General features: G+C 52.3%; 2 protein-coding genes across 3 annotated transcripts in view; both read left to right on the forward strand.

Moving 5' to 3' along the window:
• NLRC5 (NLR family CARD domain containing 5) overlaps positions 1-3,546 on the forward strand; it is a 79,656-nt gene extending 76,110 nt beyond the window's left edge. The window contains exons 47-49 of the mRNA XM_003792615.3: positions 927-1,010; positions 1,282-1,365; positions 2,551-3,546. Coding sequence (XP_003792663.2) covers positions 927-1,010; positions 1,282-1,365; positions 2,551-2,662 — 280 coding nt within the window. The 3' untranslated portion in view covers positions 2,663-3,546. The remainder of the gene's footprint in view (positions 1-926; positions 1,011-1,281; positions 1,366-2,550) is intronic.
• A 7,958-nt stretch (positions 3,547-11,504) lies between these two features.
• Positions 11,505-17,801, forward strand: part of CPNE2 (copine 2) — a 46,898-nt gene continuing 40,601 nt past the window's right edge. Inside the window, exon 1 of one of the 2 annotated variants that reach the window (XM_012806840.2) lies at positions 11,505-11,732. The gene's annotated coding sequence lies outside the window, so the exon portion shown is untranslated. The remainder of the gene's footprint in view (positions 11,733-17,801) is intronic. The other variant, XM_012806841.2, reaches the window with a different exon arrangement.

Here is a 17,801-nt window from a genome sequence, read left to right on the forward strand (position 1 = left end):
TCAAAAAAAAAAAAAAAAAAGATTACTTTCTCAGCTGGGCGTGGTGGTTCACACCTGTAATCTCTCTGGGAGGCAGGGCAGGAGGCTTGCTTAAGGTCAGGAGTTCAAGACCCAGTGTGAGCAAAGTGAGACTAAAAGTAGAAAATTTATAGCTCAGTGCCTGTAGCTCAAGCGGCTAAGGCGCCAGCCACATACACCAGCGCTGGTGGGTTCAAATCCAGCCCGGGCTCACCAAACAACAACTATAACCAAAAAATAGCCAGGTGTTGTGGTGGGTACTTGTAGTCCCAGCTACTCAGGAGGCTGAGCAAGAGAATCGCCTAAGCCCAAGAGTTGAAGGTTGCTGTGAGCTATGCACTCTACTGAGGGCAACAAAGTAAGACCCTGTCTCTAAAAAAAAACATAGAAAATTTAGCAGGTGTGACATCATCACCCATAGTCCCAGCCACTCCGGAGGCTGAGGCAGGATTGCTTGAGCCCAGGACTTGAAGGTTGCTGAGAGCTGTGATTATACTATTGTACTCTAGCCTTGGTGAGAGAGGAAGGCTCTGTCTCAAAAAAAAAAAAAAAGCAAAGTTAGTTGAGAGAGGGCCAATTTAAAGGAAAATATGACACATGATAACATGGGAGGTACATGGATGTGGCAAAAATACAGTCACTTTCATGGTAGACGTTTGGATCATGACATGTGTCTGGGAACCATGTATTCTGACTGCCAGCTAGAACCTGGGACCCTCGAGACAGCAGTTCCTAAGCTGTCTGGGTTCTTGAGAGATCACCAGCTCAGAAATGGGATGGCTACTGGGGAGAGTAGAGGAAGGATCCATTTTTGTCCTGAAGTTCACAGCATCCATCAGGCGGCCTCTCTTGCAACACCCCTGCTTACCCGCTGTCTCCCTGCTGACCTTGGGACCCCTACCCTGCAGGCTATCCTGGAACTTCCTGGGGGATGAGGCAGCTGCCGAGCTGGCCCGGATCCTGCCGCAGATGAGCCAGCTGAAGAGAGTGGAGTATGAGGGGCACATCCTGGGACCCAGAGCGGTGGGGAGGGCTGAAGGGAGACCTGCCTCCTGGGGACAGCAAGAAGGCCATGGGGTCAGTCCTCTGCCTTGCAGAAAGTCCCTCCTTGAGTCCCAAGCGTCTGCCAGGCTTAGCTCTCCCTGGGTTCTAGCCTTCAGCCTTCATGCTGCACCCACCACAAAATCTGCTGTCTATGGGGATACCTGTCACACAGTCTCATGCCTGTCTTTCTTTCCCCTTTCCCCGCTGCCCCCTGGAAAGTCTGGAGAAGAATCAGATCACAGCTTGGGGAGCCTGGCTCCTGGCTGAAGGATTGGCCCTGGGTTCCAGCATCCGAGTCATCCGGTAACAGAGGCTTGGAGGGGCTGGGATGGTGGGCAGGTGTCCACACCAACTCCCAAATCTAAAGGAACTCCCTGTAGGAGGAGGCAGGGCCTGGGTTGGAGACTATCAAAGGAGACTCAGACCATTCCAATAAGAATTTGGCAGCAAGCAGACCTGGATCAAATCCCAGCTCTGCAGTATGCTAATTATATACTTTGTATTGGTAACTCGACCTCTCTGACCCTCAATGTTCCCATCTACAAAATGAAAATGTTGATAATAACTGCCTCAGAAAGTTGTTGTCAGGGCGGCGCCTGTGGCTCAAAGGAGTAGAGTGCTGGCCCCATATGCTGGAGGTGGCGGGTTCAAACCCAGCCCCGCCCCCCCCCAAAAGAAAGTTGTTGTGAGGACTCCTAAATGAGTATAGAAAGCACTGAACCCAGGCTCAGCGCCCATAGCTCAATGGTTAGGGCACCAGCCACATACAGCAAAGCCGGCAGGTTTGAACCCAGCCTGGGCCTGCTAAACAACAATGACAACTGCAGCAAAAAAATAGCAGGGCCTTGTGGCAGGCACCTGTAGTCCCAGCTACTTGGGAGGCTGAGGCAAGAGAATTGCTTAAGCCCAAGAGTTTAAGGTTGCTGTGAGCTATGATGCCATGGCGACATAGTGAGACTCTGCATCAAAAAAAAAAAAAAAGAAAGAAAAAAGCACTGAACCCAACGTATGGCACATAGTAAGCACTTAAAATAATAGCTCTAGTTAGAGCCTCGCACACAGTGGTACAGTTTGTACACTGCACAGGGCATTGCCTCTGAAGGACACTGTTCACATCATGGACACATTAGATTCCTAGTAGATGGTAGTAAACTATCTTATTCTACTAAAATCAATGTATTATACCAATTTCAGACAGATAGAAGTAAAGTATCTTGAAGAAAGGGAGCCTTTATTTACACAAACGTGTCGTACACACGTGGCCCTGGCTAGGCTCACTAGCTCTGAGGGAAGACTGAAAGGGAGAAGTCAAGAGGGGGGTGGGGGGGTCTCCATGCTGGTCTAATACTGGCCTCAGCCATCTCACTCTGGACACAGCTCTTCCCCTTGTGGGCCTTGGTCTCCTAGTGTGTAGACAGGACAAGGGGTGGAGACAAAGAAATGCACCAGCATCTCCCAGTGCTCAGTGCCTGCCTCTATGCCCCGCAGCCTCTGGAATAACCCCATTCCTCCTGACGTGGCCCAGCGTCTACAGAGCCAGCAGCCCAGGCTGGACTTTGCCTTCTTTGACAGCAAGCCCCAGGCCTCTCGGAGTACTTGATGTCCCATCAGAACACTTGGAATCCAGCACAGTGATGCCCACTTCCCCTACCAGGAGAAAAGACTGAGGAAAAGATCCTCAGCTGGGTAACCTGCATCCTGCCCCAGGAGCGAGGAGCACGTTGGTCCTGCTACAGTCCTCGGGGAGGACATTTTTGGGGACCAGAAGCCTGGCCTGGGCAATGGAGTATCCCATATTGCATGTGACATACATAACCAGTTGGGGACATGTAGCATAATGAGGGCGTCGTGACATCATGCATGATATAAGGTTACATGTGGCAGTATGACCTCTTGACATGTAGCATTATACGTAACTTGCAGTATGGTATATGGCCAATAGCCGGGTCTTAGCACTACAAGTGGCAGGATGTATGGGTGTGTCATAATGACACATGACAAATGCCCATGACACATGGGCTGGCTAGAAAACCTCAGGCTAGCTTAATTTATTACTTTATAAACTAATATGTATTTATAGATTCTATTTCCAGCCCAGCTGAGTCAGGGAAAATCTCTCAGCTGGGAGGAGAAGCGTGTTCACACAGCTTCCTGCTTCAAGCCTCAGTTTTCCCATCTGTAAACTAGATTATCTCTCCACCTTAAATACTGGCTTCCAAGGACTTTGGGCCCAGGTCCAGATAGATTCAGCTCGACCTTGGGACTGACAAGCCCAATTTGCCCCGTATAAGGGACAAAGCCAGGTCTAATGGCCCATGGGAGCATGCACTGGTAAGACATTTAGGCAAGGCCACTGGGTCTAGCTACTACCTCAGCGGGATGTGGATGAGCCCAAGAAACTCCATGTTACACAGTGTTCTTGTTACTTCCAAGGAGGACCAAAGATGGCCCTGCTACACTCCAAGCCAAGTTTAATCAATAAACACGTTGGTCTTCCACTTCTGGCTTGAGTCTGATGTTTCCTGCTCCCCCACCAAGGTTGGAAGTGGTTCATCCCCTGGAGAACAGAGCAGACAGCAGAGAGATGTGCTGAGAGGAGCACTGGGAGTCAGGAGACATAGGTTCAAGTTCAGACCCTGTCTCTAGATGGTCTTGTGATCCTGGGCAAGTTACCTCCTCTTTCATCCACAATATGAGGATGTTATAGAAACTCAGGATGTTAGAAAACAGTTATTATTTGACTTGCATAATACTTAAACTCCTTTCTAAATTGTCAGTGTTTAAAATGGGGAACTGTTACATAAAAATTCAGATCCTTGTTTCTTTTAAGTGCTAGTCCAGCATTCCCACTCAACAGTAATAATCTGTAGGATCATGGACTGTGCCCTTTAGATGGGGCCCTTACCATCCAGTTTGCTGTAGTCTCCACCACTCTCCATTTTCTTGACACCCCCTGGGCTTGCCTGGTCCTTGGCCTAGAGTATTTATCATGGCTTTGAAAGTCAGGCAGGCATGGACTAGAATGTAACTTAACCTTTTGCTAGCTGTTGTTTAGAGCAGTAACTGTGTGTTGAAGAGGTCAGGGAAGCAAGGTGTGCAAAGACTGGCACAAAGCGGTAAGGACTGGTCACATGCTAGTTCCCTTCCCTTTTTAGGGTTCAATATCATATGACAGGGAGAGATGCCTGAAATGACAGGAGAATAGCACCCTCTCCTGCAGGTGGGTAGAACAAGTTCATCTTAGGGGGAGCCTCCCACTCCATTCTGGAAATTGAGGCCCAGAGGATGTAGTTATGACTGAGCACCACTGGAGGGCAGGCTGGTCCACTGGCGATTTCTAAGATAACGTCCTTCAATGTTAGACCCAGAAGGAAGCTAGGTAAATGATGCTAGGGGCAGCTACCACCTGGCCTAGGAGTTTGGGATGTCCCAGCCCGCTAGTGGCTTACCTGGATGACTTGGCCCTGACCTTTGCTGCCCTCCACGTCGTTCCCGGCCCCCCGCCAAGCATGAGGAGAAAGTCCTTCGGCGCAGTGCCAAGCACCCACACATCATGCAGGGACACCCTTATCGGGCCAGGGGCAGAGCACACCTGGTACCTAATGGGCCATCAGCTTGCTCACGGGGTCAGAAGTCAGCACGTAGAGAATCCAAGACATTTACCTGGAAACCCTGGGCCCAAAATTCTGTCTCCCTTTCCTGGGACACGAAGCTAAGTTGACCTTGGGCCTTTGAAGGGGCTGAAGAGGCCACCTCTTCTTGCCGGACTCTGAAGGATAAGTCCCTTGAAGCCTAATAATGCCTCGGTAAGGAAGTCAAGACTGAGGAAGCGAGCCGTGGCTCACACCTAGCACTCTAGAAGGCCAAAGCGAGTGGGAGTGGATCTCTTGAGCTCAGGAGTTCAAGACCAGCCTGAGCAAGAGCAAGATCCCATCTCTAAAAATAAAAATAGCCAGGTATTGTGGCGGGTGCCTGTAATCCCAGCTACTCAGGAGGCTGAGGCAAGAGAATCATCTGAGCCCAAGAGAGGTTCCGGTTGCTGTAGGCAACAAAGTAAGACTCTATGGAAAATAAAAACAGACTGAGGAAGGAACCCAGCAGAGGCCCCAGGCCAAGTGAAATGTACCCAATGTCAGGGAACCCAGAGCTCTGGGACACTATTTTCATTTGCTGCCAATCCATTTTACTTTTCTCCTTTTTTTTTTTTCTCTCCTTCATCTCCGCCCAAATTCTCCACTCCAAGAAACTTTCAGCAGCTTCCCTGAAATAAACCACAGTATTGTCAGCTCTGCAAAGTTGGCTGGGCCCACATCAAGTTGGTGTGAAATCGCCTTGTTCATTTTATTAAGAGACTTGCTCTCCTGCCACCTGCCTGCTTGGAGGCATTGACTGCTTTTCTATCCAACACTGATGTGATCCAGTCTCCCTGCCCCCTTCCTCCAAAGGTAGACTCGGTTTAAAAATACATGAAAACAAAATTCAAAGAAAAGTGTGGCTATGGGCCAGCAAGCAGTGTAATCAAATGACACTCCTGGTTTCTACAAGTGAGCCTTCCGGCTAAGGCTGTGCCCTTGTCAGTCTGCAAGGCTGGGATAAGCCCACTTAGCTACTTTGTAACTTGGCATCCACCCTATGCATTTACAGATTGACTGTCCGTTTTTCTGATGGGAGTCACAGAATCTTCCTTCCCATTTACACACGCCTCAAGTCCTCCCAAATTGCCTCCTCTGTCCTGCCCCCAAACACACACCGCTGCCTGCAATCCCCTGCCCAGCCGGTACTTCCCGAACTAAGACTGCAGTTCTGAAAACTGTAATGTGCATCAAGTCACCTGGGGATCTTGTCACTGTACAGGTTCTGGTTCAACAGATCTACGGCAGGGCCTGGATTTCTGTGTTTCTAAGAAGCCCCCAAGTGACAGCCAGGCTGCCAGACCCCACTTAAATTAGCAAGCCTCTTGAGGAAGTGGATTGCAGCCCTGACTGCACATTAGAGTTACTTAACAAGGAGCCTTTAGAAACTTCCGTGAGTGTTTGTAATGGCGCTGCAGTGGAGACCCGCAGGACAGCCGTGTGCTGTCTCTTGGAGAGGCTGGGAAGGCCTTTGCACCCAACCCCCTTATTTTGTCCTGAAGATCCTGGTGACCCTCCCTCTCCAGATGAGGACACTGACCACAGAGATTTTTTCCTAACTATCCCAAAGGCACAAAGCTGGTAATTGGTGGAATCAAACCTGGGTCTTTGTGATTCTCTGTGCTCACCCACAGGTGCTGCCCAGTTTCCTCCTCTTTGTAGTGAGGGGTGAGCAGCGTGAGCTAAGGCACAGGACCTACTTTCTTTGGCTGCAAAGATGACCTATGACTCATTCCTATCCTCCTTTGGGGAGAGTTCTGGATCCTCTGTCCCCTGCCCTACCTGGTTATTTCTTGTTTTCTTTTCTTTCTTTTTTTTTTTTTTTTTAGACAGAGTTTCACTCAGTCACCCTGGGGTTGAGTGCTGGTGGCATCATCATAGCTCACAGCAACTTCAAACTCCTGGGCTCAAGAGATCTTCCTGCCTCAGCTTCCCAAGTAGCTGGGACTATAGGTACCCACCACAATGCCCAGCTAATTTTTCTATTTTTAGTAGAGATGGGGTCTCGCTTTGCTTAGGCTGGTCTCAAACTCCTGAATTCAAGCTATCCACCCGCCTCAGCCTCCCAGAGCTCTAGGATGGCAGGCGTGAGCCATGGCGCCCAGCCTGCCTGGTTATTTCTGTGGTGAGTCACCATACGCAATCTTTTATAGACCCATACAATAGTCACAGGAACAAGCTCATCCATTTTACAAATGAGAAAAGGGAGGTGTAAAGAGGGAACCTGGCTTGCTCAAAGTCACACAAAAAGTATTTATGGGGGAGCAGAATGGAAAGGGGGACCCTGAGGTGCTACTGGGCTGGGGGTTTACCTGGCCTGCAGATCTGTGTGCTCCTCAGCAAGACAAGGGCTCTTGGGGAGGCAGGAGGTCCATGCACCCTTCCTGGGCTCTGTTTCTGCTCTCAACCCCACCCTGCATGGCCAAGACAGGTCTAAGGGATAGTGGCCCCAGCCAAGACAGGACACACCCTCTGGACACATCCAGAGGTGCCAGGAGAGACTAGTCAGTGGCTGGTTTGGTAAAGATCCTCCCAGGGCTGGGCTTAGGAAGTTCCAGAGATAGTTGGTCTTACTCCTCCCAGCCACCTAAGTGAAAAATCCCACCCCTAATCCACGTGTCCCCCAGCCCCCAGAACCCTCTGGAAGCCACACCTGGTGGCTCATCCTACACACATCAAACCCACCCTAGCTGCCTGGAAAGGCACCTTCACCCTGAGGAGGAGGGAATAGAGGGGGGGCTTTCTCCATAGGCTCACTGGGGTCCCTGGGTTACGAGTCTGGGCCCTCAATATCCCCACCATATGACACGCATGCATACCCCAGTGCAGGGTGACAGCTGAAAGAGGTGTCTGGGGGTGACAGAAAGGATCAGGAAGACCTGGGGGCCATCCCTGTATCACAGTGATCACAACCCTGGAACTTAAAAATAGCCCTAACACACTAGCTCCAGTGTCTACACGTGCCTGGCACTGTGCCAGCCAAGTTACAGCCTTGCCAAACTCTGGCTATTAGAATTCTCACAACTATCTCACGAGACAAATGCTAAGTCTATTCCATTTTACAGAGGAAGAAACTGAGGCCCAGAAGAATGAGTGCCCTCACACAGGCAGTACCTCAGTGGCTGACTGGGATTCAAACTCACAACCATGACTCCAGGCCTGAGATTTGGTACTGGAGTCAGCCACACTTGCTTCTAACCAGGAAGTCTGTGAGGGGATGTCTGCATCACTGATGTGTTTCCGTATCAACCCCCATGGTAGATGGTATCTTTTTTTTTTTTTTTTTTGAGACAGAGCCTCAAGCTGTCCCCCTGGGTAGAGTGCCGTGGCATTACAGCTCACAGCAACCTCCAACTCCTGGGCTCAAGCGAGTCTCCTGCCTCTGCCTCCCAAGTAGCTGGGACCACAGGCGCCCGCCACAACGCCCGGCTATTTTTTGGTTGCAGCCGTCATTGTTGTTTGGCGGGTCCGGGCTGGGGATTCGAACCCGCCACCTTAGGTGTACGTGGCTGGCGCCTTAGCCGGGTGAGCTATAGGCGCCGAGCCAGATGGTATCTTCTAATGTGGGCATCATAATATGTCTTCCATCCCACACACTCTTCCTACTATGTGACAGTGCTACTCCTCTGTGACTACAACACAAGTGACATTATGTGACTTCCAAGGCTAGGTCCAATAAAAGATGACAAAGCCTCTACTTGATTCTCCTGGGATGTTCACTGTTAGCACCCAGTGCCATGTTATAAGGAAGCCTGGGCCACATGGGATGGTTCTGGGTAGGTGTTCCAGATGCCAACCCCAGCTGGGGCCCAGCTGACAGCTAGCATCAATTGTCAGCCATGTGTGAGAAACACTTCCAGACAACTGCAGCCCAGGCATGGTCTGACTGCAGATGTATGAGAGACCCTGGGCAGGACCTGCCCTTGCTCAGCCCAGTTATTCCCCAGAGGTGTGAGAGAGAGAGGGTTTGGGGGGATACAGCATAGATACGTGAGTCACCATGACAGTTTTGAGACAGGTCGTTATGGACCAAGAAACACAGTGGACAGCATCTTTTCTGATTCACACATGCAAGTTTCAACCTGCTTGGCTTATTGGTATTGCTGGGTGCAGATTTTGATTTTTTTTTTTTAACCTCAAAGCTTTGGTAATGACCCATAAAACTGAGATACCCTCCCTCCCCTTCCTCTCACACACACTTGTGGCCCAACCAGACCCTGGCAAACAGGTGGCACTCTTTCAACATGTCTTTAATTCCCAAGCACAATAGGGGTATAGGCTATTCTTGGCTATTCTGCTGTTTGTCCAAACAGCCTGAACTTAAAAATAAATTCCCAGATGGCAGGTACTGACAGACAGACAAACACACACGCCCTGATATGGGTTTATTTAGGGGGATTCAGGCCTCCCATTGAGCACAGGGAGGTCTCCCCCAGGGTAAAGAAAGACTTCGTTTGACATTTTCCAGTTTTGTGTTGTGTGTGGGTTGAGGACAGAGTGTGTAGACAGTTTTATTGAGATATAATTCACATACCATGACATTCAGCCCTTTAAAGTATACATCAGTGGTTTTTAAAATTAAAATATCTAAAGTTATGCAACCACCACTATAATCTAACCTTAGAACATTTTTATCACCCCCAAAGAAACCTTGTGTTGACAGCACTCACTCCCCATTCTCTCTTTGCAGGCCTAGGCAACCATGAATCTGCTTTCTCTTTCTATGAATTTGCCTATTCTGGACATTTCATCTAAATGGAATCACATAACATGCAGTCTTTAGCAAGTGGCTTCTTTCACTGAGAACAATATAATGGTTTCCAAGTGCATCCTTGCTGTAGCTCAGATGAGTACTTTATACTTTTCTGTGGCTGCAAAATATCCCATTGTATGGATCGATCACATTTTGGTTTTTTCTTCATCAGTTGATGGACATTTGGGCTGTTCCCACTGTTTGCTTCTTATGAATCATGCTGATATGGTATGTCCCCATATGTATGGACATATGTTTTCCTTGCTCTTGGGTAGATAACTAGGAGTGGAATTGCTGTGATCTCTGGACTTTGCACTCTGTCCCCTTGGTTAAGAATCCATTATCTTCCTCCCCATTAAGAAGCCCAAGCAACTACCTCCATCCTTCAAGTCTCTTAGAGGAAGCCTTTTTTTTTTTTTTTTTTTGAGACAGAGCCTCAAGCTGTCCCCCTGGGTAGAGTGCCGTGGCATCACAGCTCACAGCAACCTCCAACTCCTGGGTTCAAGCGAGTCTCCTGCCTCAGCCTCCCAAGTAGCTGGGACCACAGACACCCACCACGACACCCGGCTATTTTTTGGTTGCAGCCATCATTGTTGTTTGGCAGGCCCAGGCTGGATTTAAACCTGCCACCCCCTGCCACTTGAGCCACAGGTGCTGAGCCGTCTTAGAGGAAGCCTTGATGACCCCCATGGCTGAGTTGGGTCTTCTATGCCACCCTGCCTCCAACTTTCGCACTTTCCATAGAGGAGTATGATTGCCTGGGCCCTGGATTTGGCCCCCAGAGGTGAGCAGCCTGAGGAGAGGTACTGTCTGCTTTGATTAACTACCACCATCCACCCCAGTCCTGACTTTCCTATTGCTGGAAGGGGAAGAAAAGAATTCTGGGGGACAGAGCAATCAGCACAGGCTTCCTGGAGGACGTGGGGCTGGTGTTGGGTCTGTGACTGCCTATAGGTTGGTTTGCCCCAGAGCTGGGCAGGAGGCTTTCATGGCTTTATGTGGAAGAAAGGTGAGGAGAGCTTGCAGAAAAGAAGGATGGATGGGGGACAGGCAGGCAGAGAACAAAGCTGGAAGCCCGGGGCTGTTTAGTGGCCACCCCTCTAAGGCTGCAAAGTGCCTGTGACTCAGACAGTGGAGTGAGGTTCGCAGGCTGCAGCGTGAGTCTCCCATGTTAACCTTCACCTGCCCAGAATGGAAAATCTACAACTGTAGCTCAGCTATGTGTTAACCCTCAGCTGCCCAATCTTTGAACCCAGAGACTTTGGACATGGCCCTGGGCATGGACAGTCCTGACCCCCAAAATCTGGTTTAATGTGGCTCAGCTGTCTGATGCCCAGTGATGAACTTGCCCAGAAGTCACATAAATACCGCTGGGGCCAGCAGCTTGAACGCCCAGAGACAGATTCAGTTTCTCTCTCTTTCTTTCTTTCTTTTTTTTTTTTTCAAGAATTGGTGTCTCTTGTAGGGAAAAGGAAGCTTTCCCACGAGTGGAGGCCTCAGCTCCAGGACCTTGAAGACTAGCCTATGCTGACAAGCCCCAAGCCCCATTCCGACGTCTTTATCTTATCCTCTGTCAGAGAAGTCTGTCATCTTCCTTGTCTCTGGCAGCAAGAAAATGCCGAGCTTCTTCGCTAGTGGAACAAAAACATAAAAGAAAGAAGAAAACAAGGCGGTCCTAGTGCTGCCCAATACAGCCCAGAAGCAAGCCCCACGGTGCTTGGCCCAAGGGCGCAGAGTTGCGCTCACCGGCGCTGCGGGTCGAGGCCGCCCTGAGCCTCCCCCCAGGCCCGAGCCGAACCCACCCCTCCGTTCCCGCGTCGGAGGTGACTGAGGCTACATAGAAGCACGCCGGGGAAGGTGCGAACCCGCGGCGTCCCGGCCCGGAACGCTCGGTCCCTCGGGTTCGGGCCTCGAACGTTCGGGGCGCGCAGGGCGCGGGCTGCGATCTCCGGGCAGCAGGCGGGACAGCGCCCCCGCTCCGCCGGTGAAAGAGGGCTCGCCCCTCCAGGAAGCGCCCGCCTCGCCTCCCCGCTCCCTCCCTGCACCCGCCCTCAGCCGGAGGGAGGAGCCCGAGCCGCCACCGCCCGCCCGGCCCGGGAGGAGGACCGGACCCCGAGCGGCTGAAGCGCACGCTAGCGGGCCGTGGCAGCTCGGGCGGCGCCCTGAGCCGGTCCCGCGCCCGCGGGCCTGGCTGAGCAGGGACAGCGCCCAGGGATGCCCCGGCGGCCCGGAGCGCCGGCAGCGGCAGCGGTGCGGTGAGGGCGGAGGCGCCCGCGGGACCCGCGGTGAGTGGGGCCCGGACCGGCCAGGGGCGGGTGGGGCGGCCAGGCGCAAGTGCTTAAGTTCGGCCTTGGGGCTTGGCTTCTGGTACCAGTAAGCGGTCCAAGGAAGCTGGGTTCTGCCTCCGGGGGCTGCGGCGCCCCGAGCCTCCGCCACCCGCGCGAGCCGGAGTCCTGCACTTAGGTGACTCAGCTCTGACCCAGCCGCGCGGGGGCGCTCCGTCTTTGCCCGGACTGAGGGCGGGAGGGGTACCGGAGGAGGGTGGCGCCCTCGGGGGTCGAGACCTGCTGTTTTGGGAACACTTCTTCCTCCTCCCTGGAGCCTGGAAGGCGTCCAGAAGGTAGAGTCCCGCTACCATCGCAGATGCTAGAGGCATGAGGTCCGGCTGCCTTCTGGTGGGCGCGGGCCCCTCTCAGTGCCCCTCTAATGTGCTCCCAATCCCCCACCCCCAATCCCCTGCGCAAGGAACTGCCGAGGGCCATCTCCAGACCCCAAAGGGGAGAAAAGAGAGGAAGTAGGGCTGGGCAGCTTCCCAGAAGTCAGAGTGTGTTTGCAAACTAGTTTTTGCGCAAAAGCTCTGTCTGGCACCTGTGTGTTTAAAGCGTGGGGGTGCGCGAATGGAGAGAGAAGGAGCGAGCGAGGCCCTCACTTCCTTCCCATTCCCGTTCTCCGTCCCCCGCAGTGATGCTTCTCTGAAAATAAAGGGGTCTTACTCCCCTCTTCCCTTCTCCTCCTGTCCAATGCCCTAGCACCCCTTCCCCGCCCCTCAATTTGGCCAGCTCCCGTTTCGGGGAGGGGCAACCTCAAAGGGGGCTGTGATTTGCCCAAGGTCACAGGTGCAACTCATATCTAGGGCTCGGGTAGCCCGCTGGGGGCCCATCTTGCTCTTCGACTTCCCTGCTCTAAATGTATTGCAGGAGGGGACAGGGGTCTGGGAGAAATATTTGAGAAGCCCTTTGTTTTGTCTGCCCTTAGCTTTTGCTCACTTAGAGGAGTGCGCTGTCACCAAGGGGTAGGGGGCTTCTTATGCCCCTTTGAGTATCTTCCCCAGGATGATTGCGGGGGAGCCCTTCATCCGTAGGGAAACAACCACGCTATCCTGGCTTGTAATTTTTAACAGTGCAGGCTGCCTGTGGACACCCCTGGTGGGGAAACTTGGGAGCTGGGACCTAGCCCAGCAGTGGGACCTTGGCCCAGACCCTGAGCCTCTGCGTTATCCTTTGTAAAATGGGCTAATCAGCCAGGGTCTGCCTCCTGGAGAATGGGCACAAACATAAAGGAGTGGTTTTATTGCACTCTCCCTGGCATGGAGCCCAGGGAGTTTGGAGTGCCCCAGGCGGGTAGCATGGCCAGCTGGAGTGGGAGGGGTCACCCAGGCATGTTTCTTCATGGAAAGAACCAGGGATTAAGAATGAGATGGTTGGGTTCTCCTGCCTCTGCCACTTCCTGTCACCCCTTTGGCTGAGGTGTTTTTCCATCTGTAGAAGGAGGCAAACTAAGGCGCGATCCAGCTTACAGGGCTGCTGGGAGGCTGGGGCCAGGGAATTGGGGGCGGGGGGTGGGGGCAGGTGTTCTGTAAATTAGGGCACACTTTGTATAGAGTATAGGGCAGCCAGTATAGTGTCTCTGGGAGTGTTTCAAGAGATCCTTATCGGTCGGCGCCTGTGGCTCAGTGGGCAGGGTGCCGGCCCCATATATCGAGGGTGGTGGGTTCAAACCCGGCCTGGACAAACTGCAACAAAAAAAATAGCTGAGTGTTGTGGCAGGCGCCTGCAGGTTGCTGTGAGCTATGTGACGCCACAGCACTCTACCAAGGGCAGATAAAGTGAAACTGTCTCTACAAAAAGAGAGAGAGAGATCCTTATCCCCAGAATGCCATGAGAATTAAAAATTTAGGGACGTGGGCTGTGCCTGTGGCTCAGTGAGTAGGGTGCCGGCCCCATATACCGAGGGTGGCAGGTTTGAACCCCATCCCGGCCAAACTGCAACAAAAAAATACCCAGGCATTGTGGCAGTCGCCTGTAGTTCCAGCTACTCGGGAGGCTGAGGCAAGAGACTCGCCTAAACCCAAGAGCTGGAGGTCATTGTGAGCTGTGACACCATGACACTCTACTGAGGGTGACAAAATGAGACTCTGTCTCTAAAAAAAAGAAATTCAGAGATGTGAGTGAAGATGAGGGTCAGGAATGGAGGTTCAGTGTCTGTTGCAAAAGAGCAAGGATAGTACTCTGGATTCCTTTATAATCTTTTAGGATAGTTGTGTATTTCTTTAAAGGTAGTTGTGAGGATTAAAGGAGACTGCAAAGGACTCCCGCACCAGCATTAACTGGCACATGGTAAGTGCCTGGTAACCATTAACTGTCACTGTCATTATCCATGAGAATGTTAGGAAGCCTGATGTGAGTAAATGCATTCAGAGTTCCCTCTGGGATTTTCTCAGGCCAGCTTGCTCCTCCTCTCCTGTTGGGACTTCTGGGCTATTCTAGGGGCAGGAGCCTAAGTGAAAAAGTTCTACCATGCTGAGGTGTGGAGAACACCAAGAGCGGTGGCAGATTCCGTCTGGGTGTCCCCATTTCTCTCCCCATCACCTTGGGATTTCGTTCTGCGGGGCTGTAAGGCATGAACAGGAAACAATAGAACATTCTCCAATGATTTGCTCATTCCCCTCAGAGAAGGAAGCATCATTGCCAGGCAGGGTCTCCTACTGAGAAGCTCTAGCTCAGGGTCTAGATCCTCCTTGCCTGGTGGAAGAGGGCTCCTTCCTTCTCCCTTCCTCTAACCCTTATAGGGAGCACTGTGGCTGCTGAGTTAGGAATAAAACACTTCAAGAATCCAGCCCCTTCCCCCTTGGAGGGGATGGATTCACTCTCCCCTGGGGCTTAAATGCCTGGTCACCCTGTGATCTTGTCAGGCAGCAGCTGGAGCAGTCCAGGGTCAGATGTGCCCTCCCCCTTGTCCAAAAGGGAAGATGTGGGGTTCCACAGTGCCTGAGGGTTGAGCTGGGGTCAGAGATGCCTCCTGGCTCCAAGCCCAATGTCCTCTGCCATAATTGGGCCACTCGGCCTTGGCTCTCATGCTGGAGTCCAGGAGACGGCTATTCCCTGTCCTGGACTGTCTCTCTGCTTGTCCTGTCCACACCTTCTTGCTCTGGGTCTGAGATGAGACTAGTTAGCAGGGGTTACATCACTGTTTCATCACCTGGCTCTATGTTTCTTGGGGTGTTTACTACTCTCTAAAGTCATTTATTCATTTGTGCATCAGCTTCTTATCTCTGCCCCTGTCCCCCTACCAAAAGTGTCAGCACTGCAAAAGGGAGGTGAGAACAGGCTATGGCCCTGCACTTAGAGCAGCGCCTGGCATGTGGTAGGTGCTCAGTAAACATCAGTGCGAGGAATAACTGAGCCTGCCTTGTCATAACCTCCTGTTGAATGAGTCTGTATCTCTGTGATGTGAGGTGATGGAGCCTGGAAGAACTCTGAGCTTGCCCTCAGGGGTCTCCAGAGGGATCCCTGTCTCACCATTCTGAATGCCCCGGGACACACCCATGGAGGAGGGGGTAGGGAGAGTTGTGTGTCTGAGAGAAGGTGGGATTTGCCTCACACTGAGAGACCAGAAGCTGGGGAAGATGAGGAGGTGGCAGCTGCTGCCCTGAGTGGGGCATCACTTGCTGCCATTGCCTGCCCACACAGGGGACTGAGGTCTGCTAGGAAGAGTCACCCTGGAAGTGGCGCTCCCAGCTCTCCCTGCTGCTCTCTTCGTGAAGTTCTTAAGGCAGCTGTGAAAGGCTTAGAAACTGAAGAGGGCTGTGGGCAGATGCTGTCATTCCTCTTTCACTTGTGGTGTTGAGTCCCCACCTTCCAGGAAAGCTTCCCTCATCACACAGCCACCCTGGGTTACTTGACAGATGTTAGTTGAGCAGCTGCTCTGGGCCAGGGACTGTATGCTGGAGGAGCAACCACAATCCAAATCAGTCCCCGCTGGGCTCAGGAGCTTGGGGTGCAGGGGGTGGGTAGACAGGGAGGCGGGCAAATAACTGAGGCAGGAAATCTCAGATCGTGGGAAATGTCAGGAGGAGAATACAGCGGGTGCAGTGATTGTGACAGGGGGTGGTACAGTGGGGCTCAGACAGGCCTCCAGGGAGGAGGCAGCATTTGGCCTAGGGTGTTAATAGACTGCAAAGCCTGGGAGAGCAGGGCCTGGTTGGGTTCTGGCCATACTTGGTGCCCAGCAGGTGTTCAGTGGATAGTTTTGAATAAATGAATATGGGGACAGTGCCTCAGGCAGAGGAAAGAACATACGGTGGGGTCACGCCTAGTATATTCTGGAGCCCATTCTCTCTGCAACTCAGCTCTCTGTCTTCCCCCATGGTACCTCTGCAGGGTGTGGGATAGGCAGCGTGAAAGCTACCAAACAGCAAGGAGCCACTAGCAAAAGGGGGTGATGAGCAGAGTACCCAGCCACTATAGGGACCCCGCGGGGTACAGGCCCTGCATGAGTCCAGGTGACTTTGCAGGTGCTGTCAGCACAGAGATTCTGGGTGGGAGCCTGAGCAGCCCAGGAGAGACCAAAGGGCATTTGTAGACTCCTTGGCTTGGCTATCCTGGTGTTCAAGTGTCTTTATCTTCACAGGCAGGGAAACTGAGGCAGAGAGAGGGGAAGGGACTTGCCTGGGTTCACACGTAGAGTTGGATGCCTCCTGTCACCTAGTTGCCCCATGGTACTCCCCCAAGAGGATATGGGCAACGTAGGGGAGGGCCCAGGGCAGTGCCCCTGAGTCTCCTTTGAGTGAAGCCACATTTAAATGATTTGGACTGGGTAGTCACTGTCACTTCAACCCTGTGTTACCCTGGTCTACTTTCTGAGCCTGGTCAGACCCACTCCTGAGGTCCCTGAAGTACTCAGAGTACTCCTGGGACCCAGCGTACATCCACACCCCACTCCTGGAGCTTCTCTGGAGGTGGGAGGGTAAGACCCACCAGCCCTACTTTGCAGATGAAGGAGCTGAGGTCCAGAGGGAGGGGTGATAGAAGCAGGCCTGAGCCCAGCCCCTGGACTCCCTGGGGTTAGGACTTAGGTTACCTTTAGGCCTGCTTAGACCAGCACCTATAGTCACAGGCTGAGAGACCCCTCACCACCCCCTGCCCAGGCCAAGCCTTCTAGTTCAGCCTGAGCTGACCCAAGGGAGGCCCCCTCCCCCAAGAGCCAGAGCTTACTTATTAGGTGGAGTTATGGAGAATGGCCTCCCTCCAAGTGTGGTCTGGGGAAGCTGAGGGTCCCGGGGGGCATCAGAGCCGACCCCTGCTGCAGCCTCTTCGCCATGCTGTCTGCATCTATATTTATCCCCGTAATGGCCTGGCTGCCTGTTAGAATGTGGTGTCTTCAGAGCACAGCAGCCGGTGCCATAGCTAAGGTGGAGAAGTGATTTGTGTTGAGATGCTGCCCCCCCACCTTGTCGAGAGTGCCAGCCTGCTCCCTGGGGGCTGCCTGCCACCTAGCAGGAGCTGGTGCAGTGATGGGCATGCAGCGAGGGCCCCAGGGAGCATGAGCAACTTGGCGCTGGACCCCATCCCTCCAAAACCAGGATGCAGGGTATCTGGGAGGTGCGGTTCAAATGTGGCTGGAAGGTAGGGCCAGATAAACTCACAAGTCTTTCAGCTCAGAGACTCAAAGAATTCCTGATTCTGAAGTCCCAGAAATCCCAAATCCAGGAATTCTGTGGCTAGGGAGTCCCAGGCATTTCCATTTCCACCATTCCTTTTTCTTTGCCTTTTCACTCTTCCTCACTTTCAGCAAACACGTGTTGAGCTCCCATTCTGTGCCTCTCGGTGTTGGGAACAATAGATGAAAATAGGATTGATCTCATCTTTAAACTCAAGAGGACGACATTTCCTAAGCCGGTGGTTACAAATATGGTGATATTATGATTCCCTGTCAAGGACCAGGGAATCAGGCAGGGCTCTATTGAGGAGTCTGGATTGCCACTGTTGTTGTTCTTGTTCTTAATGTTGTTATTTGAAGTGTAACGTACAAAATAGAGCAGACATCCTACATGGATAACTCAATGACTGTTAACA

Source organism: Otolemur garnettii, unplaced genomic scaffold, assembly GCF_000181295.1.
Source record: "Otolemur garnettii isolate 467f Iridium unplaced genomic scaffold, OtoGar3 scaffold00058, whole genome shotgun sequence".
Taxonomy (NCBI): Eukaryota; Metazoa; Chordata; class Mammalia; order Primates; family Galagidae; genus Otolemur; species Otolemur garnettii.